We start from the raw sequence: 24,325 nt of genomic DNA on the forward strand, positions 1-24,325 counted from the left end.
TGGGCATAGCATTTTATCAAATCACCTCATTCTTTGGGGCACACGTGAGGAACACAAATGCAAACAAGCCTGAATGGTCCCCAGGACTATATACAACTGAAAACTCACACCCCAGAAGTGACTCGAACACATACTCCCACAACTGGTATGTACAGGGACGCCTTAATCCGCTTGACCATCACGACCGGACATAAGGAAGTGATAGCCGAGGCTATTTGAACCACTTGCATTTGTGTTCCTCACGTGTGCCCCAAAGAATGAGGTGATTTGATAAAATGCTATGCCCAAGATTACCATCCGAGTGCCGGCGGGGAAGTGGTTCAAATAGCCTCGGCTATCACTTCCTTATGTCCGGTCGTGATGGTCAAGCGGATTAAGGCGTCCCTGTACATACCAGTTGTGGGAGTATGGGTTCGAGTCACTTCTGGGGTGTGAGTTTTCAGTTGTATATAGTCCTGGGGACCATTCAGGCTTGTTTGCATTTGTGTTCCTCACGTGTGCCCCAAAGAATGAGGTGATTTGATAAAATGCTATGCCCAAGATTACCATCCGAGTGCCGGCGGGGAAGTGGTTCAAATAGCCTCGGCTATCACTTCCTTATGTCCGGTCGTGATGGTCAAGCGGATTAAGGCGTCCCTGTACATACCAGTTGTGGGAGTATGGGTTCGAGTCACTTCTGGGGTGTGAGTTTTCAGTTGTATATAGTCCTGGGGACCATTCAGGCTTGTTTGCATTTGTGTTCCTCACGTGTGCCCCAAAGAATGAGGTGATTTGATAAAATGCTATGCCCAAGATTACCATCCGAGTGCCGGCGGGGAAGTGGTTCAAATAGCCTCGGCTATCACTTCCTTATGTCCGGTCGTGATGGTCAAGCGGATTAAGGCGTCCCTGTACATACCAGTTGTGGGAGTATGGGTTCGAGTCACTTCTGGGGTGTGAGTTTTCAGTTGTATATAGTCCTGGGGACCATTCAGGCTTGTTTGCATTTGTGTTCCTCACGTGTGCCCCAAAGAATGAGGTGATTTGATAAAATGCTATGCCCAAGATTACCATCCGAGTGCCGGCGGGGAAGTGGTTCAAATAGCCTCGGCTATCACTTCCTTATGTCCGGTCGTGATGGTCAAGCGGATTAAGGCGTCCCTGTACATACCAGTTGTGGGAGTATGGGTTCGAGTCACTTCTGGGGTGTGAGTTTTCAGTTGTATATAGTCCTGGGGACCATTCAGGCTTGTTTGCATTTGTGTTCCTCACGTGTGCCCCAAAGAATGAGGTGATTTGATAAAATGCTATGCCCAAGATTACCATCCGAGTGCCGGCGGGGAAGTGGTTCAAATAGCCTCGGCTATCACTTCCTTATGTCCGGTCGTGATGGTCAAGCGGATTAAGGCGTCCCTGTACATACCAGTTGTGGGAGTATGGGTTCGAGTCACTTCTGGGGTGTGAGTTTTCAGTTGTATATAGTCCTGGGGACCATTCAGGCTTGTTTGCATTTGTGTTCCTCACGTGTGCCCCAAAGAATGAGGTGATTTGATAAAATGCTATGCCCAAGATTACCATCCGAGTGCCGGCGGGGAAGTGGTTCAAATAGCCTCGGCTATCACTTCCTTATGTCCGGTCGTGATGGTCAAGCGGATTAAGGCGTCCCTGTACATACCAGTTGTGGGAGTATGGGTTCGAGTCACTTCTGGGGTGTGAGTTTTCAGTTGTATATAGTCCTGGGGACCATTCAGGCTTGTTTGCATTTGTGTTCCTCACGTGTGCCCCAAAGAATGAGGTGATTTGATAAAATGCTATGCCCAAGATTACCATCCGAGTGCCGGCGGGGAAGTGGTTCAAATAGCCTCGGCTATCACTTCCTTATGTCCGGTCGTGATGGTCAAGCGGATTAAGGCGTCCCTGTACATACCAGTTGTGGGAGTATGGGTTCGAGTCACTTCTGGGGTGTGAGTTTTCAGTTGTATATAGTCCTGGGGACCATTCAGGCTTGTTTGCATTTGTGTTCCTCACGTGTGCCCCAAAGAATGAGGTGATTTGATAAAATGCTATGCCCAAGATTACCATCCGAGTGCCGGCGGGGAAGTGGTTCAAATAGCCTCGGCTATCACTTCCTTATGTCCGGTCGTGATGGTCAAGCGGATTAAGGCGTCCCTGTACATACCAGTTGTGGGAGTATGGGTTCGAGTCACTTCTGGGGTGTGAGTTTTCAGTTGTATATAGTCCTGGGGACCATTCAGGCTTGTTTGCATTTGTGTTCCTCACGTGTGCCCCAAAGAATGAGGTGATTTGATAAAATGCTATGCCCAAGATTACCATCCGAGTGCCGGCGGGGAAGTGGTTCAAATAGCCTCGGCTATCACTTCCTTATGTCCGGTCGTGATGGTCAAGCGGATTAAGGCGTCCCTGTACATACCAGTTGTGGGAGTATGGGTTCGAGTCACTTCTGGGGTGTGAGTTTTCAGTTATATATATATATATATATATATATATATATATATATATATATATATATATGTCGTACCTAGTAGCCAGAACGCACTTCTCAGCCTACTATGCAAGGCCCAATTTGGCTAATAAGCCAAGTTTTCATGAATTACTGTTTTTTCGACTACCTAACCTACCTAACCTAACCTAACCTAACTTTTTCTGCTACCTAACCGAACCTAACCTATAAAGATAGGTTAGGTTAGGTTAGGTAGGGTTGGTTAGGTTCGGTCATATATCTACGTTAATTTTAACTCCATTACAAAAAAATTGACCTCATACATAATGAAATGGGTAGCTTTATCATTTCATAAGAAAACAATTAGAGAAAATATATTAATTCATGAAAAGTTGGCTTATTAGGCAAATCGGGCCTTGCATAGTAGGCTGAGAAGTGCGTTCTGGCTACTAGGTACGACATATATATATATATATATATATATATATATATATATATATATATATATATATATATATATATATATATATATATATATATATATATATGAGGTCTTCGAACAGGGATTGTTATATGTGTGTGTTTTCTGTAAATATTAACACAATATTCATATATATATATATATATATATATATATATGTCGTACCTAGTAGCCAGAACGCACTTCTCAGCCTACTATGCGAGGCCCGATTTGCCTAATAAGCCAAGTTTTCCCGAAATAATATATTTTCTCTAATTTTTTTCTTATGAAATGATAAAGCTACCCATTTCATTATGCATGAGGTCAATTTTTTTTTATTGGAGTTAAAATTAACGTAGATATATGACCGAACCTAACCAACCCTACCTAACTTAACCTAACCTATCTTTACAGGTTAGGTTAGGTTAGGTAGCCGAAAACGTTAGGTTAGGTTAGGTTAGGTAGGTTAGATAGTCGAAAACACATTAATTCATGAAAACTTGGCTTATTAGGCAAATTGGGCCTTGCATAGTAGGCTGAGAAGTGCGTTCTGGCTACTAGGTACGACATATATATATATATATATATATATATATATATATATATATATATATATATATATATATATATATATATATATATATATATATATGAATATTGTGTTAATATTTACAGAAAACACACACACATATAACAATCCCTGTTTGAAGACCTCATCAAGCTCTTTGGAAGAAGGGTGGGTGCCAAAGATACATCAAGCATTTCCTCTCTGGATCGCGACACTGAGGCGCTGGAACGTGAAACTGGCCGCTCTTGAGTCTCTAGTTTGCTTAATGATTTCCTCACCAACATCCTTTAACACCCCCCCCCCCCACCCCCCTTAGTTCACATTTACCGAAGGCGCCTATCGGCACGAACCTTTAACAACGTTCTAGGTCCATGTACATATTATATATATTTTGTATTTATATAATTTATTTATTTACATATTTATATATCTATTTATTATCCTGTCTTAAGGATTCCCTGATCTTCAGTACTGGATCGGCGCCACAGACGAGGCCGAAGAGGGACTGTGGCTGTGGGTGAACCAAGAACCTGTACAGATGGGCACGCCCTACTGGGCCAACTTTGGCTGTGACAACAAGCAAATGCCCACTGGTGGAACTTCTCAAAATTGTCTCTGTGTTGATAGTAATTATCACTTGTATTTCAATGATTTAGGGTGTTCTGGTGCACATAACGCAGTCTGCGAGCAATAGTCCAGGATGTATTATGTGCATAGTTTCTTTAACACTGATCAGAGTTACAACATTTCTGAAGCTCATTGCCAACCCTGAGCAGAGAAGGAGGCGTTACTGAGCCAACAATGGCAGTGGCACCAACCGGTGGAGACTCTCAAACCTGTTTATTACCAATTACAGCTTGTACTTCAACTATTTTATTGCAGTGATTTGCCTTGCAATAATACCTTGTATGTAGTCTATGAATACTGTACTAGGAAAAAAATCCCAGTGATATACAAATTAGTTTGTTTTATTAACTTCAAAATGTATATTAATATTTTTGTATTTTCTATGAAACTTAAGTTATTAACTACACAGTTTTTCAGTGCTATTGTCAATCAAATATAGAATATTTAAATATAAAATTCAATTGATTTTTTTTCATAAATGTTTATACTTTTATAATATATATTTTAGTATGGTTATTAAGTGATGACACCCTGCAATAATCTTCATTGATAATCAACAACCGATTACTTCCCAGTGAATATTTACGTTGGGTAACAATGTAAAACAGTTTATTATTCACAACAACATTGAGGGAGAGGTGATGTCATCCTCATTTTCTGTCAGCTGGAAATTTGAAATCCCTTAACTAATTGAAGTACAAAATGTCTCTCTTTAACAGTTGTCAAATCTAATCTCATTACATGAGTGCTGGTGATTCAAGTGTTCATTCCTACTTGTTTCTCTGCTCTCGTATGCACTATCTATGGCCAAATATCCGTTACTTAGTAAAAACGTGATAGAGCGGACAATCCAATTATAAAAATACTAGAATCCCAATTTTTCCCAATTCGCAGGCATATGGAAATTTTGTTTGAAATAACTATGTATCTAAAAATGATGAGCCGATTTTATGCTTCACCATCTTTTTTATGGGCTTAAGTGTTCGAAGTGTCCCCCAATATTTGTACCTAAGCCATATTACTTTAATTGTAATCATAGATGTCATCTGATATCATGGTTGTTGTATTGAGTGCATTTTCTATTGCATTATTCCTTGAAACCTTTCCTCGAAATGATCCTCATATTGTGCTTCAGTGAACCAATGTATAATCCTAAAATGCTATCCTCATGTACCTAGTAATCCTTGTTTCTTTATTGTGTATTGTTATTATTGTGTATTATTCTGATCTGCTTTTGTGCCAAAATTTCTTCAAATTATCTGTAAATATTTTTTGTTGATTTGGGCACTCAGTTTCCACCTGTGTCCCCTAGTGCGTGTGCCCCTTGTGTTAAATAGCCTATCTTTATCAACCCTGTCGATTCCCTTGAGAATCTTGAATGTGGTGATCATGTCCCCCCTAACTCTTCTAGCTGTCTTCCAACGAAGTGAGGTTCAATTCCCGTAGTCTCTCCTCGTAGCTCATACCTCTCAGCTCGGGTACTAGTCTGGTGGCAAACCTTTGAACCTTTTCCAGTTTAGTCTTATGCTGGACTAGATATGGACTCCATGCTGGAGCCGCATACTCCAGGATTGGTCTGACATATGTGGTATATAATGTTCTGAAAGATTCCTTACACAAGTTTCTAAAGGCCGTTCTTATGTTAGCCAACCTGGCATATGCTGCTGATGTTATCCTCTTGATATGAGCTTCAGGGGACAGGTCTGGCGTGATATCAACCCCCAGGTCTTTCTCTCTCTCTGACTCTTGAAGTATTTCATCTCCCAAGTGATACCTTGTATCTGGTCTCCTGCTTCCTACTCCTATCTTCATTTCATTACATTTGCTTGGGTTAAACTCTAACATCCATTTGTTCGACCATTCCTGCAGCTTGTCCAGGTCTTCTTGAAGCCTCAAGCTGTCCTCCTCTGTCTTAATCCTTCTCATAATTTTGGCGTCGTCAGCAAACATTGAGAGGAATGAGTCTATACCCTCTGGGAGATCATTTACGTATATCAGAAACAGGATAGGTCCAAGCACAGAGCCCGGTGGGACTCCACTGGTGACTTCCCGCCATTCTGAGGTCTCACCCCTCACTATAACTCTCTGCTTCCTATTGCTTAGGTACTCCCTTATCCACTGGAGCGCCCTACCAGTTACTCCTGCCTGTTTCTCCAGCTTATGCATCAAACTTTTATGGGGTACTGTGTCAAAGGCTTTCCGACAGTCCATAAAAATGCAGTCCGCCCATCCTTCTCTTTCTTGCTTAATCTTTGTCACCTGATCATAGAATTCTATCAAGCCTGTAAGGCAAGATTTACCCTCCCTGAACCCATGTTGATGGGTTGTCACGAAGTCTCTTGTCTCCAGATGTGTTACTAGGTTTTTTCTCACAATCTTCTCCATCACCTTGCATGGTATACAAGTTAAGGACACTGGCCTGTAGTTCAGTGCCTCTTGTCTGTCACCCTTTTTAAATATTGGTACTACATTAGCAGTCTTCCATACTTCTGGTAGGTCTCCCGTTTCCAGTGACCTACTATACACTATGGAGAGTGGCAAGCTAAGTGCTCCTGCACACTCTTTCAATACCCATGGTGAGATTCCATCCGGCCCAACAGCTTTTCTCACATCCAGCTCCAATAGGTGCTTCTTGACCTCATCTCTTGTAATTTCGAACCTTTCCAAGGTCACCTGGTTTGCTGCCACCTCTCCTAGCAGCGTGACTTCTCCTGTTCTATTGTAAAGACCTCCTGGAACCTTTTGTTGAGTTCTTCACACACCTCTTTGTCATTCTCTGTGTACCTGTCCTCGCCCACCCTAAGTTTCATCACCTGTTCCTTCACTGTTGTCTTCCTCCTGATGTGACTGTGTAGTAGCTTTGGTTCGGTCTTGGCTTTATTAGTTATATCATTTTCATACCTTTTCTCAGCTGCTCTTCTCACACTAACATACTCGTTCCTGGTTCTCTGGTATCTCTCTCTACTTTCTGGTGTTCTGTTATTACGGAAGTTCCTCCATGCCCTTTTGTTCAGCTCCTTTGCTTTCATACATTCCCTAACACATTCCTGTGTGTGTGTGTGTGTGTGTGTGTGTGTGTGTGTGTGTGTGTGTGTGTGTGGGAGAGGGAGGGGGAAGGAAAGAGAGGGAGAGAGAGAGAGAGAAAGAGAAAGAGAAAGAGAAAGAGAGAGAGAGAGAGAGAGAGAGAGAGAGAGAGAGAGAGAGAGAGAGAGAGAGAGAGAGAGAGAGAGAGAGAGAGAGAGAGAGAGAGAGAGAGAGAGAGAGAGAGATAAAGAGAGAGAGAGAGAGAGAGAGAGAGAGAGAGAGAGAGAGAGAGAGAGAGAGAGAGAGAGAGAGAGAGAGGGAGAGCAGGAGAGAGAGAGAGGGAGAGCAGGAGAGAGATAGTGGGAGAGATAGAGAGTGTGAGAGAGAGAGTGGGAGAGAGGGAGTGGGAGAGGGAGAGAGGGGGAGAGAGTGGGGAGGGGAAGAGTGTGTATGGGCGATGCGGGGGACTGGGGATGAGTGGGGGGGCGGAGATGGCGACCAGGTCTGGTCAGGTCAGATGGGTGGGTCTAGAGGGGGGGGGGGGGATGGTAAGGTCCTGATCCCAGGTGTTAATGCCTTTTCCCCTGACTAATCGATTGTGTGTGTGTGTGTGTGTGCGTGTGTGTGTGTGTGTGTGTGTGCGTGTGTGTGTGCGTGTGTGTGTGTGTCTGTTTTAGCGTGTGCACACTTGTGTGCGTGGATACATTCGTGGGCGAGCCTGGTGTATTTGTCAAGATATCCCTTATGCGTTACCTCTGCCTAAATGAGCCACCCTGAGATTTTTAAATATATATGATATCCTGAAAAAAGAATTTGATAATATTTTACCTCAATCTGTACACCTGATTAATTGACCAGAGAGGGGGTACATACCAGTCTCCTTCCGCTCACACAACCAGATGAGTAAGGACGATGTATGATGACGATGGTTATCCGTCGTTGTCTCCCACTAGGTGATTCACTAAGTGCTGTTAGATTGATGAGGTCGGTTCTTCTCTGTCTACACAAAGCTCTGGAGTCAGTCACTGTATCGTTGTGTGACTGTTCACTAATTCACTGTACCACTGATCACAGTCACCACTCAACAACACAGTCAGGTAGTTCTGTGGTGGGGTGTCCCACCCGGTCAGGTCGCACACTTACATGCACCGGTGAAGCCACTAGCTCCACTTTGGTTTCTTCGCCAAATCTTCGCACTATCGCTAGCGATATGACTATGCTATGTTGCACCCTGCTAGCTACACACTGCGAGAGGCCAAATACTATTATCTAGCCTCTATACTCCTTCAATATCCCGAGAAATTGTCGAATTTCCGCGGATCTCACTAATTGTGTGTCTCCCCTACCGTCTCCCGGCCTACTGTGTGTGTGTGTGTGTATGTGTGTGTGTGTGTGTTTGTGTCTATGTGTGTGTGTGTGTATAATTAAGCAAGTGTAGTTACCTAAGTGTAGTTACAAGATGAGAGCTACGCTCGTGGTGTCCCATCTTCCCAGCACTCTTTGTCATATAAGGCTTTGAAACTACTGACGGTTTTGGCCTCCACCACCTTCTCACCTAACTTGTTCCAACCGTCTACCACTCTGTTTGCGAAAGTGAATGTTCTGATATTTCTTCGGCATCTGTGTTTAGCTGGTTTAAATCTATGACCTCTTGTTCTTAAAGTTCTAGGTCTCAGGAAATCTTCCCTATCGATTTTATCAATTCCTGTTACTATTTTGTATGTAGTGATCATATCACCTCTTTTTCTTCTGTCTTCTAGTTTTGGCATATTTAATGCCTCTAACCTCTCCTCGCAGCTCTTGCCCTTCAGTTCTGGGAGCCACTTAGTAGCATGTCTTCACACCTTTTCCAGTTTGTTGATGTGCTTCTTAAGATATGGGCTCCACACAACCGCTGCATATTCTAGCTTTGGCCTAACAAAAGTCTTGAACAATATCTTTAGTATATCGCCATCCATGTATTTAAAAGCAATTCTGAAGTTAAAAAGCGTGGCACAGGCTCCTCGCACAATATTCTTTATGTGGTCGTCAGGTGAGTTTTTTATCTAGAACCACCCCTAGATCTCTTTCTTTATCATAATTCTTTAAAGAATTCTCACATAATATATAGGTTGTGTGGGGTCTATGTTCTCCTATTCCACATTCCATAACATGGCATTTATTAACATTAAATTCCATTTGCCAAGTTTTGCTCCATATACTTATTTTGTCCAGGTCTTCTTGAAGGGCATGACAATCATCTAAGTTTCTTATCCTTCCTATTATCTTAGCATCATCAGCAAACATGTTCATATAATTCTGTATACCAACTGGTAGATCATTTATGTAGACAATAAACATCACTGGTGCAAGAACTGAACCCTGTGGTACCCCACTTGTGACATTTCTCCAGTCCGATACATTGTCTCTGATCACTGCCCTCATTTTTCTATCAGTCAGAAAATTTTTCATCCATGTTAGAAGCTTACCTGTCACCCCTCCAATATTTTCCAGTTTCCAGAACAACCTCTTATGTGGAACTCTGTGGAAAGCCTTTTTTAGGTCCAGATAGATGCAGTCAACCCAACCATCTCTTTCTTGTAATATCTCTGTTGCTCGATCATAGAAACTGAGTAAATTCGATACACAGGATCTTCCAGATCGAAAACCATACTGTCTGTCTGATATTATATCATTTCTCTCCAGGTGTTCTACCCATTTAGTTTTAATTATTTTTTCCAATATTTTGACTATTACACTTGTCAATGATACAGGTTTATAATTAAGGGGGTCTTCCCTGCTTCCACTTTTGTAGACTGGACCTATGTTAGCCATTTTCCACACATCAGCTACAACTCCAGTAAACATGGATGCCTGAAAAATCAGTTGAAGTGGAATGCTGAGCTCAGGTGCACATTCTCTCAGAACCCATGGTGAAACTCCATCTGGCCCAACTGCTTTATTCTTATTTTGCTCCTTGAGCATATTTTTCCACTTTGTCTCTAGACACCTCTATGTACTCTATGTTGTTCTCTGGAATTCTTATTGTGTCTGGTTCCCTGAAGATTTCATTTTGTACAAACACACTTTGGAACTTTTCGTTTAATGTTTCACACATTTCCTTTTCATTTTCCGTGAATCTATTTCCCATTTTCAACCTCTGAGTATTATCCTTTACCTGCAGTTTGTTGTTTACGAATTTATAGAATAGACCTGGTTCTGTTTTATATTTGCCTGCAATCCCTTTTTCAAAATTTCTTTCTGCCTTTCCTCTCGTGTGTGTGTACTCACCTAATTGTGCTTGCGGGGGTTGAGCTCTGGCTCTTTGGTCCCGCCTCTCAACCGTCAATCAACTGGTGTACAGATTCCTGAGCCTATTGGGCTCTATCATATCTACATTTGAAACTGTGTATGGAGTCAGCCTCCACCACATCACTTCCTAATGCATTCCATTTACTAACTACTCTGACACTGAAAAAGTTCTTTCTAACGTCTCTGTGGCTCATTTGGGTACTCAGCTTCCACCTGTGTCCCCATGTTCGCGTCCCACCAGTGTTGAATAGTTCATCCTTGTTTACCCGGTCGATTCCCCTGAGGATTTTGTAGGTTGTGATCATGTCCCCCCTTACTCTTCTGTCTTCCAGTGTCGTAAGGTGCATTTCCCGCAGCCTTTCCTCATAACTCATGCCTCTTAGTTCTGGGACTAGTCTAGTAGCATACCTTTGGACTTTTTCCAGCTTCGTCTTGTGCTTGACAAGGTACGGGCTCCATGCTGGGGCCGCATACTCCAGGATTGGTCTTACATATGTGGTGTACAAGATTCTGAATGATTCCTTACACAGGTTCCTGAACGCCGTTCTGATGTTAGCCAGCCTCGCATATGCCGCAGACGTTATTCTCTTTATGTGGGCTTCAGGAGATAGGTTTGGTGTGATATCAACTCCTAGATCTTTCTCTCTGTCTGTTTCATTAAGTACTTCATCTCCTATTCTGTATCCTGTGCCTGACCTCCTGTTTCCACTGCCTAGTTTCATTACTTTGCATTTACTCGGGTTGAACTTCAACAGCCATTTGTTGGACCATTCACTCAGTCTATTCAGGTCATCTTGTAGCCTCCTACTATCATCCTCTGTTTCAATCCTCCTCATAATTTTTGCATCGTCGGCAAACATTGAGAGGAACGAATCTATACCCTCTGGGAGATCATTTACATATACCAGAAACAGTATAGGTCCAAGGACTGACCCCTGCGGGACTCCACTTGTGACGTCTCGCCAATCTGAGACCTCACCCCTCACACAGACTCGTTGTCTCCTGTTGCTTAGGTACTCCTCTATCCACCGGAGTACCTTCCCTCTCACTCCAGCCTGCATCTCCAACTTTCGCACTAGCCTCTTGTGTGGCACTGTATCAAAGGCTTTCTGACAATCCAAAAATATGCAGTCTGCTCACCCTTCTCTTTCTTGCCTTATTTTTGTTGCCTGGTCGTAGAATTCAAGTAACCCTGTCAGGCAGGACCTGCCATTCCTGAACCCATGTTGATGCTGTGTTACAAAGTTCCTTCGCTCCAGATGCTCCACTAGTTTTTTTCGCACAATCTTCTCCATCAGCTTGCATGGTATGCAGGTTAGGGACACTGGCCTGTAGTTCAGTGCCTCCTGTCTATCCCCTTTCTTGTATATCAGGACTACGTTAGCTGCTTTCCAAATATCTGGCAGTTCCCCTGTTGCCAGTGATTTGTTATACACTATGGAGAGTGGTAGGCTCAGTTCTCTTGCTCCTTCCTTTAGAACCCAAGGGGAGATTCCATCTGGGCCTATAGCCTTGGTCACGTCCAACTCTAGTAAACACTTCCTTACTTCCCCACTGGTAATCTCAAACTCTTCCAGTGGTTCCTGGTTAGCTATTCCCTCACTTACCTCTGGAATTTCTCCTTGCTCTAAGGTGAAGACCTCCTGGAATTTCTTATTCAATTCCTCACACACTTCCTTGTCATTTGTAGTGAATCCTTCCGCCCCTATCCTTAATCTCATAACCTGTTCCTTTACTGTTGTTTTTCTCCTAATGTGGCTATGCAACAATTTAGGCTGAGTCTTTGCCTTGCTTGCGATGTCATTTTCGTATTGTCTTTCTGCCTCTCTTCTCATCCTGACATATTCATTCCTGGCATTCTGGTATCTTTCTCTGCTCTCCAGTGTCCTGTTATTCCTATAGTTTCTCCATGCCCTTTTACTTTGCTGCTTAGCTAGCCTACATCTTTGATTAAACCATGGGTTTCTCATCTTCATTTGTCTGTTTTCCTTTTGGACTGGGACAAACTTGTTTGCTGCGTCCTTGCACTTCTGCGTGATGTAATCCATCATATCTTGGGCCGTCTTTCCCCTGAGCTCTGTTTCCCATGCTATATCTGTTAGGAATTTTCTTATCCCCCCATAGTTGTGTGTGTGTGTGTGTGTGTGTGTGTGTGTGTGTGTGTGTGTACTCACCTACTTGTACTCACCTAGTTGTGCTTGCGGGGGTTGAGCTCTGGCTCTTTGGTCCCGCCTCTCAACCGTCAATCAACAGGAGTACAGGTTCCTGAGCCTATTGGGCTCTATCATATCTACACTTGAAACTGTGTATGGAGTCAGCCTCCACCACATTACTTCCTAATGCATTCCATTTGTCAACCACTCTTACACTAAAAAAGTTCTTTCTAATATCTCTTTGGCTCATTTGGGCACTCAGTTTCCACCTGTGTCCCCTAGTGCGTGTGCCCGTTGTGTTAAATAGCCTGTCTTTATCAACCCTGTCGATTCCCTTGAGAATCTTGAATGTGGTGATCATATCCCCCCTAACTCTTCTGTCTTCCAACGAAGTGAGGTTCAATTCCCGTAGTCTCTCCTCGTAGCTCATACCTCTCAGCTCGGGTACTAGTTTGGTAACAAACCTTTGAACCTTTTCCAGTTTAGTCTTATCCTTGACTAGATATGGACTCCATGCTGGGGCTGCATACTCCAGGATTGGCCTGACATATGTGGTATACAAAGTTCTGAATGATTCTTTACACAAGTTTCTGAATGCCGTTCGTATGTTGGCCAGCCTGGCATATGCCGCTGATGTTATCCGCTTGATATGTGCTGCAGGAGACAGGTCTGGCGTGATATCAACCCCCAAGTCTTTTTCCTTCTCTGACTCCTGAAGAATTTCCTCTCCCAGATGATACCTTGTATCTGGCCTCCTGCTCCCTACACCTATCTTCATTACATTACATTTGGTTGGGTTAAACTCTAACAACCATTTGCTCGACCATTCCTTCAGCTTGTCTAGGTCTTCTTGAAGCCTCAAACAGTCCTCTTCTGTTTTAATCCTTCTCATAATTTTAGCATCGTCCGCAAACATTGAGAGAAATGAATCGATACCCTTCGGGAGATCATTTACATATATCAGAAACAAGATAGGACCGAGTACAGAGCCCTGTGGGACTCCACTGGTGACTTCACGCCAATCGGAGGTCTCACCCCTCACCGTAACTCTCTGCTTCCTATTGATTAGATACTCCCTTATCCACTGGAGCACCTTACCAGCTACACCTGCCTGTCTCTCCAGCTTATGTACCAGCCTCTTATGCGGTACTTTGTCAAAGGCTTTCCGACAATCCAAGAAAATGCAGTCCGCCCAGCCCTCTCTTTCTTGCTTAATCCGTGTCACCTGATCGTAGAATTCTATCAAGCCTGTAAGGCAAGATTTACCCTTCCTGAATCCATGTTGGCGATTTGTCACGAAGTCCCTTCTCTCCAGATGTGTTACCAGGTTTTTTCTCACGATCTTCTCCATCACCTTGCATGGTATACAAGTCAAGGACACTGGCCTGTAGTTCAGTGCCTCTTGTCTGTCGCCCTTTTTGTATATTGGGACCACATTCGCCGTCTTCCATATTTCTGGTAGGTCTCCCGTCTCTAGTGACTTACTATACACTATGGAGAGTGGCAAGCAAAGTGCCTCTGCACACTCTTTCAGTACCCATGGTGAGATCCCATCTGGACCAACAGCCTTTCTAACATCCAGATCCAGCAGGTGTCTCTTGACCTCCTCTCTCGTAATTTCGAACTCCTCCAAGGCCGCCTGGTTTACCTCCCTTTCTCCTAGCACAGTGACCTCACCCTGTTCTATTGTGAAGACCTCCTGGAACCTCTTGTTGAGTTCCTCACACACCTCTCTGTCATTCTCTGTATACCTGTCCTCGCCTGTTCTAAGTTTCAGTACCTGTTCTTTCACTGTTGTTTTCCTTCTGATGTGACTGTGGAGTAGCTTTGGTTCAGTCTTGGCTTTGTTTGCTATATCATTTTCAAAATTTTTCTCTGCTTCTCTTCTCACCCTGACGTACTCATTCCTGGTTCTCTGGTATCTCTCTCTGCTTTCTGGTGTTCTGTTATTCCGGAAGTTCCTCCACGCCTTTTTGTTCAGTTTCTTCGCTTCGATACATGCCCTATTATACCATGGATTCTTCTGTTGCTTCTCGGATTTTTCCCTTTGGGTCGGGATGAACCTGTTTACTGCCTCCTGACACTTTTGGGTAACATAGTCCATCATACCCTGTACAGACTTATCACTGAAGTCTGTGTCCCAAGGTATTTCACTTAGGAAACTTCTCATCTGTTCATAATTCCCCTTTCGGTATGCCAGCCTTTTGATTCCTAGTTCTTTTTTGGGGGAGATAAGTCCTAGCTGTACCAAGTACTCAAAGTTCAATACACTGTGGTCACTCATTCCCAAGGGCGCTTCCATCTTAACTTCCCTTATATCCCATTCATTTAGGGTAAATATCAAATCAAGCATTGCTGGTTCATCTTCTCCTCTCATTCTTGTTGGTTCTTTGGTGTGCTGGCTTAAAACGTTTCTTGTTGCCACGTCCAGCATCTTAGCTCTCCATGTTTCTGGTCCTCCATGCGGGTCTCTGTTCTTCCAATCTATCTTCCCATGGTTGAAGTCTCCCATATTTAGTAGTCCATATCCATTCCTGCTAGCAACAGAAGCTGCTCTTTATATTATGTTAATGGTGGCCATGTTGTTTCTATCATATTCCTGTCTAGGTCTTCTGTCATTTGGTGGTGGATTATATATGACTGCGACTATAATTTTATTCCCTCCATTTGTTACAGTACCTGCTATGTAGTCACTGAAACCTTCACAGCCCTGAATATCCATCTCCTCAAAATCCCAGCCTTTTCTTACCAGCAGAGCTACACCACCCCCACCTCTTCCTTCCCTCTCCTTCCTCATAACATAATAGTCCTGTGGGAACACTGCATTTGTTATCGTTTTCGTGATCTTTGTTTCTGTGAGGGCTATTATGTCTGGGATTTCCTCGAGTACCAGTTCTCCCAGCTCATTTGCTTTATTTGTAATTTGTAATGTGTGTGTGTGTGTGTGTGTGTGTGTGTGTGTGTGTGTGTGTGTGTGTGTGTGTGTGTGTGTGTGTGTGTGTGTGTGTGTGTGTGTGTGTGTGTATGTGTGTGTGTGTGTGTGTGTGTGCGTATGTGTAGGTGTGTGTGTGTGTGTGTGTGTGTGTGTGTGTGTGTGTGTGTGTGTGTGTGTGTGTGTGTGTGTGTGTGTGTGTGTGTATGTGTATATGTGTGTGTGTGTGTGTGTGTGTGTGTGTGTGTGTGTGTGTGTGTGTGTGTGTGTGTGTGTGTGTACTCACCTAGTTGTACTCACCTAGTTGTGTTTGCGGGGGTTGAGCTCTGGCTCTTTGGTCCCGCCTCTCAACCGTCAATCAACAGGTGTACAGATTCCTGAGCCTATCGGGCTCTGTCATATCTACACTTGAAACTGTGTATGGAGTCAGCCTCCACCACATCACCCCCTAATGCATTCCATTTGTCAACCACTCTGACACTAAAAAAGTTCTTTCTAATATCTCTGTGGCTCATTTGGGCACTCAGTTTCCACCTGTGTCCCCTTGTGCGTGTTCCCCTTGTGTTAAATAGACTGTCTTTATCTACCCTATCAATCCCCTTCAGAATCTTGAATGTGGTGATCATGTCCCCCCTAACTCTTCTGTCTTCCAGCGAAGTGAGGTTTAATTCCCGTAGTCTCTCCTCGTAGCTCATACCTCTCAGCTCGGGTACTAGTCTGGTGGCAAACCTTTGAACCTTTTCCAGTTTAGTCTTATCCTTGACTAGATATGGACTCCATGCTGGGGCTGCATACTCCAGGATTGGCCTGACATATGTGGTATACAAAGTTCTGAATGATTCTTTACACAAGTTTCTGAATGCCAGAAACTGTGTGTGTGTGTGTGTGTGTGTGTGTGTGTGTGTGTGTGTGTGTGTGTGTGTGTGTGTGTGTGTGTGTGTGTGTAGGTGTGTGTAGGTGTGTGTGTGTGTGTGTGTGTGTGTGTGTGTGTGTGTGTGTGTGTGTGTGTGTGTGTGTGTGTGTGTGTGTGTGTGTGTGTGTGTGTGTGTGTGTGTGTGTGTGTGTGTGTGTGTGTGTGTGTGTACTCACCTAGTTGTACTCACCTAGTTGTGTCTGCAGGATCGAGCATTGACTCTTGGATCCCGCCTTTCGAGCATAGGATGTTTACAGCAATGACTCCTGTCCCATTTCCCTATCATACCTGGTTTTAAAGTTATGAATAGTATTTGCTTCCACAAGCTGTTCCTGAAGTGCATTCCATTTTCCTACTACTCTCACGCTAAAAGAAAACTTCCTAACATCTCTGTGACTCATCTGAGTTTCAAGCTTTTATCCATGTCCCCTCGTTCTGTTACTATTCCGTGTGAACATTTCGTCTATGTCCACTCTGGCAATCCCTCTGAGTATCTTATACGTTTCTATCATGTCCCCCCTGTCCCTTCTTGTTTCTAGTGTCGTAAGGCACAGTTCCCTCAGGCTCTCCTTATACCCCATCCCTCGTAGCTCTGGGACGAGTCTCGTTGCAAACCTCTGAACCTTTTCCAGTTTCATTATATGCTTCTTCAGATGGGGACTCCTTGATGAGGCGGCATACTCTAAGACTGGCCTCACGTAGGCAGTGTAAAGCGCCCTAAATGCCTCCTTACTTAGGTTTCTGAATGATGTTCTAACTTTTGCCAGTGTAGAGTACGCTGCTGTCGTTATCCTATTTATATGTTCCTCAGGAGATAGATTAGGTGTTACGTCCACCCCCAGGTCTCTTTCACGCGTCGTCACAGGTAGGATTTTCCCCTTCATCGTGTACTGTCCCTTTGGTCTCCTATCTCCTAGTCCCATTTCCATAACTTTGCATTTGCTCGTGTCTAATTCCAGTAGCCATTTCTCTGACCATCTCTGCAACCTGTTTAAGTCCTCTAGGAGGATCCTGCAATCCTCGTCTGTCACAACTCTTCTCATCAACTTTGCGTCATCCGCAAACATCGACATGTAGGACTCTACGCCTGTAAACACGTCGTTAACATATTCAAGAAATAGAATTGGTCCCAGCACCAATCCTTGTGGTACTCCACTTGTTACTGTTCTCCAGTCCGACTTCTCGCCCCATACCGTAACTCTTTGGCTCCTTCCTGTTAGGTAGTTCCTTATCCATGCTAGGACCTTTCCCTCCCATCCCCGCCTGCCTCTCGAGCTTGAACAGCAGTCTCTTGTGCGGTACTGTATCAAAGGCTTTTTGGCAGTCCAGAAATATGCAGTCTGCTCAACCATCTCTGTCCTGTCTTATCCTCGTTATTTTATCATAGAATTCCAGAAGGTTTGTTAGGCACGATTTCCCTGTCCAGAACCCATGCTGATATTTGTTCACAAACCTAATGTTCTCCAGGTGTGTAACCAGTCGTAGCCTAATTATTCTTTCCAGTATTTTACAGGGGATGCTTGTCAGTGATACAGGTCTATAGTTAAGTGCCTCCTCCCTATCACCTTTCTTGAAGATCGGCACGACATTTGCCTTCTTCCAGCAACTGGGCAATTATCCCGACATATGTGACTCATTAAAGATCATTGCCAGAGGCACGCTGAGGGCCTGCGTGGCTTCTTTTAGTATCCACGGTGATACTTTGTCTGGTCCAACTGCTTTAGTTGCATATAGATTTGTCAACTGTTTCATTACCTCCTCTGCTGTCACCTCTATATCTGATAGTCATTCATCTAGGGTAACCCCTTCCAACAATGAGAGCTGCTCAGGCTCGGTAGTGAACACTCCATGGAAACTGGCATTCAGTGCCTCGCAGATTTCCTTGTCACTTTCAGTATATGCCCCCTCTGTCTTCCTTAGTCTTGTCACTTGGTTGTTCACTGACATTTTTCTTCTTATATGACTGTGTAGTAACTTAGGTTGTTTTTTTTGCTTTGATTGCAATATCGTTCTCATAGTCCCTTTCCGAATTTCGTCTTATGTTAATGTAATCGTTCCTAACTCTGTTGTATCTGTTCCTGTTGTCCTCTGTACTTTGTCTTTTGTACTTCCTCCACTCCCGCCTGCTGGCCATTTTTGGTTAATGACACTGTCTATTAAACCATGGGTTATTATATTCCTTCTTATTTTTTTCCCTTTACTGTTGGTATAAATCTCTCTTCGGCGTCCTGGCATTTCTGTATGACTAGGTCCATCATATCTTGGACTGTTTTTCCTCTAATTTCTTCCTCCCACTGCACTTCACCCAGATAGTCCCTTATCCTCTTATAGTCCCCTTTCCTGTAGTCAACTCTCCTTTCCCAGATCTCTTGTCCCATGGTCATAAGTTTGAATTCCATCATGTACTCAAAGACTAGGACACAATAGTCACTGGCCCCTAGAGGTATTTCATGCTCTAAATTCTCGATATCTTCTACGTTCTGGGTGAAAATCTGGTCTAATAGGCTCGGTGCATCTCCTCCTCTTTCCCTTGTGTGTGTGTGTGTGTGTGTGTGTGTGTGTGTGTGTGTGTGTGTGTGTGTGTGTGTGTGTGTGTGTGTGTGTGTGTGTGTGTGTGTGTGTGTGTGTGTGTGTGTGTGTGTGTGTGTGTGTGTGTGTACTCACCTAATTGTGCTTGCGGGGGTTGAGCTCTGGCTCTTTGGTCCCGCCTCTCAACCGTCAATCAACAGGTGTAAAGGTTCCTGAGCCTATTGGGCTCTATCATATCTACACTTGAAACTGTGTATGGAGTCAGCCTCCACGACATTACTTCCTAATGCATTCCATTTGTCAACCACCCTGACACTAAAACAGTTCTTTCTAATATCTCTGTGGTTCATTTGGGTACTCAGTTTCCACCTGTGTCCCCATGTGCGTGTGCCCCTTGTGTTAAATAGCCTGTCTTTATCAACCCTGTCGATTCCCTTGAGAATCTTGAATGTGGTGATCATGTCCCTTCTGTGTTCCAACGAAGTGAGGTTCAATTCCCGTAAGCTCTCCTCGTAGCTCATACTTCTCAGCTCGGGTACTAGTCTGGTGGCAAACCTTTGAACCTTTTCCAGTTTAGTCTTATGCTTGACTAGATATGGAATTCAAGCTGGAGCCGCATACTCCAGGATTGGTCTGACATATGTGGTATATAATGTTCTGAAAGATTCCTTACACAAGTTTCTAAAGGCCCTTCTTATGTTAGCCAATTTGGCATATGCTGCAGTTGCTATCCTCTTGATATGAGCTTCAGGGGACAGGTCTGGCGTGATATTAACCCCCAGGTCTTTCTCTATCTCTGACTCTTGAAGTATATCATCTCCCAAGTGATACCTTGTATCTGGTCTCCTGCTTCCTACCCCTATCTTCATTACTTAACATTTGCTTGGGTTAAACTCTAACAGCCATTTGTTCGACCATTCCTGCAGCTTGTCTAGGTCTTCTTGAAGCCTCAAGCTGTCCTCCTCTGTCTTAATCCTTCTCATAATTTTGGAGTCGTCAGCAAACATTGAGAGGAATGAGTCTATACCCTCTGGGAGAACATTTACGTATATCAGAAATATGATAGGTCCAAGCACAGAGCCCTGTGGGACTCCACTGGTGACTTCACGCCATTCTGAGGTCTCACCCCTCACTATAACTCTCTGCTTCCTATTGCTTAGGTACTCCCTTATCCATTGGAGCGCCCTACCAGTTACTCCTACCTGTTTCTCCAGCTTATGCGTCAACCTTTTATGGAGTACCGTGTCAAAGGCTTTCCGACAGTCCAAAAAATGCAGTCCGCCCATCCTTCTCTTTCTTGCTTAATCTTTGTCACCTGATCGTAGAATTCTATAAAGCCTGTAAGGCAAGATTTACCCTCCCTGAACCCATGTTGATGGGTTGTCACGAAGTCTCTTCTCTCCAGATGTGTTACTAGGTTTTTTCTCACAATCTTCTCCATCACCTTGCATAGTATATAAGTTAAGGACACTGGCCTGTAGTTCAGTGCCTCCTGTCTGTCACCCTTTTTGTATATTGGTACTACATTAGCAGTCTTCCATATTTCTGATAGGTCTCCCGTTTCCAGTGACCTACTATACACTATGGAGAGTGGCAAGCAAAGTGCTCCTGCACACTCTTTCAACACCCATGGTGAGATTCCATCCGGCCCAACAGCTTTTCTCACATCCAGCTCCAATAGGTGCTTCTTGACCTCATCTCTTGTAATTTCGAACCTTTCCAAGGTCACCTGGTTTGCTGCCACCTCTTCTAGCGCCGTGACATCTCCCTGTTCAATTGTAAAGACCTCCTGGAACCTTTTGTTGAGTTCTTCACACACCTCTTTGTCATTCTCTGTGTACCTGTCCTCGCCCACCCTAAGTTTCATCACCTGTTCCTTCACTGTTGAATTCCTCCTGATGTGACTGTGTAGTAGCTTTGGTTCGGTCTTGGCTTTATTAGCTATATCATTTTCATACCTTTTCTCAGCTGCTCTTCTCATACTGACATACTCGTTCCTGGTTCTCTGGTATCTCTCTCTGCTTTCTGGTGTTCTGTTATTACGGAAGTTCCTCCATGCCCTTTTGTTCAGCTCCTTTGCTTTCATACATTCCCTATTGAACCACGGATTCTTCCTTTGCTTCTCTGTTTTTTCCTGTCGAGCTGGGACAAACCTGCTTACAGCCTCCTGACATTTTTGGGTGACATACTTCATCATGTCTTGTACAGACTTGGTTCCGAATTCTGTGTCCCAATGCATATCCAATAGGAATTTATTAATTTCCTCATAGTTTCCCTTTCGGTACGCCAGCCCTTTGGTTCCCAGTTCTTTTTTGGGGGTGATAATTCCCAGCTCAACCAGGTACTCAAAGCTCAATACACTATGATCACTCATTCCCAATGGGGCTTCCAACTTAACTTCCCTTATATCCGACTCATTTAGGGTAAATATCAGATCAAGCAAGGCTGGTTCATCCCCTCCTCTCATTCTTGTCGGTCCCTTGACATGTTGACTTAGAAAGTTTCTTGTTGCCACATCCAGCAGCTTAGCTCTCCATGTGTCTGGGCCTCCATGTGGATCTCTGTTCCCCCAATCTATCTCCCAATGGTTGAAGTCTCCCATGATTAGTAGCCTGGATCCGTTCCTGCTAGCCACAGAAGCTGCTCTCTCTATTATACTGATCGTGGCCAAGTTGTTTCTATTATATTCCTGTCTGGGTCTTCTGTCATTCGGTGGGGGGTTATATATGACCACTACTATAATTTTCTGTCCTCCAGTTGCTATTGTGCCTGATATGTAGTCACTGAAACCTTCACAGTTCTGAATTACCATCTCTTCGAAACTCCAACCTTCTCTTAGTAACAAAGCTACACCACCTCCTCCTCTCCCTTCTCTCTCTTTCCTCACTACATAGAAACCCTGTGGAAACACTGCATTTGTTATGATGTTCGTTAGCTTTGTTTCTGTGAGTGTTATTATGTCTGGGTTTTCTTCTAGAGACCATTCTCCGAGTTCACTTGTTTTATTTGTAATCCCATCTATGTTAGTGTACATTGCCTTGAAGCTCACTTTCTTCAGTTCATTTTCTTGTCCTTTTCTTGGCAAGCATTCTGCTGGTGTGGGAAGCTTTTCCGTGGGTGAGAAGATCTGTGAGGTGGTTTGCAGGGTCTCAGAGGAGTTTGGGGTGTGGGGTGGGGTTTTCAGGGAAGGGGGGACTGGTAGGGTGTGGGTTAAGGAGATAGGGGGGACATGGAGGATACGGGGTGAGGGGGAGGAGAGATAGGGAGGGTATGGGATGAAGGGGGAGGGGGGTACAAGGGGGGGAAAGGTGGGAGGGGGGACATGATGGCAATGGGGAAGGGGTGACAGGGTAAGAATGGGGTGGGGGGGGGAGGGAGGGTTGGGTGGGGGCTGGTAGGGTGAGGGGAAGGGAGGGTTTCTATGCAGAGGGGGGTGGTGGTGTTGCCCTCTCCTCTGGTGTTGCTGGGATGCTGGTTTTGGGTTCGCCTCTTGTCTCTAGGACTGTTGTGTTGGAGGCTGTGATTTCCTGGTTTGCTCCTCTCTCCCTGCACTTCCTCCTTGCATCTGCTGCCCTGGCTCTCTCCTCCTTTGTCCTGTCCCTCTGCAGGAATACTTTCTTGTATCCCTCCACATGCTGCAGTCGACTCTTCCTTTCAAGAATATCCTCCTTCGTGGTTTCGTTTGTAAACACAACCTTTACAAGCTGGTTGGTTGATACCTGGTTGATACCTGGTTGATGGGGTTCTGGGAGTTCTTCTACTCCCCAAGCCCGGCCCGAGGCCAGGCTCGACTTGTGAGAGTTTGGTCCACCAGGCTGTTGCTTGGAGCGGCCCGCAGGGCCACGTACCCACCACAGCCCGGCTGATCCGGAACTTCTCTTAGAAAACCGTCCAGTTTTCTCTTGAAGATGTCCACGGTTGTTCCGGCAATATTTCTTATGCTCGCTGGGAGGACGTTGAACAACCGCGGACCCCTGATGTTTATACAGTGCTCTCTGATTGTGCCTATGGCACCTCTGCTCTTCACTGGTTCAATCTAGCATTTTCTTCCATATCGTTCACTCCAGTACGTTGTTATTTTACTGTGTAGATTTGGGACCTGACCCTCCAGTATTTTCCATGTGTATATTATTTGGTATCTCTCTCGTCTCCTTTCTAGAGAGTACATTTGGAGAGCTTTGAGACGATCCCAATAATTTAGGTGTTTTATCTCGTCTATGCGTGCCGTATATGTTCTCTGTATTCCCTCTATTTCAGCAATCTCTCCTGCTCTGAAGGGGGAAGTGAGTACTGAGCAGTACTCGAGACGGGACAGCACAAGTGACTTGAAGAGTACAACCATTGTGATGGGATCCCTGGATTTGAAAGTTCTCGTAATCCATCCGATCATTTTTCTGGCTGACGCGATATTTGCTTGGTTATGCTCCCTAAACGTTAGATCGTCGGACATCATTATTCCCAGATCCTTGACATGCTGTTTTTCTACTATGGGAAGATTCGATTGTGTTTTGTACCCTGTATTATGTTTCAGATCCTCATTTTTGCCGTACCTGAGTACCTGAAATTTATCACTGTTAAACATCATGTTATTTTCTGCTGCCCAATCAAAAACTTTGTTGACATCTGCTTGTAGTTTTTCAATGTCTTCAGCAGAGGTAATTTTCATGCTGATTTTTGTGTCATCTGCAAAGGACGACACGAAGCTGTGGCGTGTATTTTTGTCTATATCAGATATGAGAATAAGGAACAGTAGCGGTGCAAGGACTGTACCTTGAGGTACAGAGCTTTTAACATCGCTTGGACTCGATTTTATCTGATTGACTGTTACTCTTTGTGTTCTGTTCGACAGGAAATTGAGTATCCAGCGTCCTACTTTTCCAGTTATTCCCATTGACCTCATTTTGTGAGCTATCACCCCATGGTCACATTTGTCGAACGCCTTTGCAAAGTCTGTGTATACAACATCTGCATTTTGCTTTTCTTCTAGGGCTTCTGTGATTTTGTCATAGTGGTTGAGTAACTGTGACAGACAGGATCTTCCCGCTCTAAATCCATGTTGTCCTGGATTGTGCAATTCATTGTTTTCCATAAAACTAGAAATTTGATTCCTAATCACTCTTTCAAACACTTTTATTATGTGTGAAGTTAGTGCAACTGGCCTATAATTTTTTGCCAAGGCTTTACTCCCCCCCTTGTGCAACGGAGCTATATCTGCAGATTTAAGTGCTGCTGGTATCTCCCCTGTATCCAGGCTCTTTCTCCATATTACGCTGAGTGCTCTCGCTACTGGTACTTTACATTTCTTTATGAATATTGAATTCCATGAGTCAGGCCCAGGAGCTGAGTGCATAGGCATATTATCAATTTCTCTTTCAAAGTCTTCCGAGT

The 24,325-nt window shown here is 44.1% G+C and overlaps 1 protein-coding gene across 1 annotated transcript in view; it reads left to right on the forward strand.

The window, feature by feature from the left end:
• The window catches only part of LOC123750745 (C-type lectin domain family 6 member A), a 54,338-nt gene extending 49,912 nt beyond the window's left edge, over positions 1-4,426 (forward strand). Inside the window, exon 4 of the mRNA XM_069316531.1 lies at positions 3,921-4,426. Coding sequence (XP_069172632.1) covers positions 3,921-4,162 — 242 coding nt within the window. The 3' untranslated portion in view covers positions 4,163-4,426. The remainder of the gene's footprint in view (positions 1-3,920) is intronic.
• Positions 4,427-24,325: the final 19,899 nt, after the last annotated feature.

The sequence above is a fragment of the Procambarus clarkii genome, chromosome 84, assembly GCF_040958095.1.
Source record: "Procambarus clarkii isolate CNS0578487 chromosome 84, FALCON_Pclarkii_2.0, whole genome shotgun sequence".
NCBI classification, from domain to species: domain Eukaryota; kingdom Metazoa; phylum Arthropoda; class Malacostraca; order Decapoda; family Cambaridae; genus Procambarus; species Procambarus clarkii.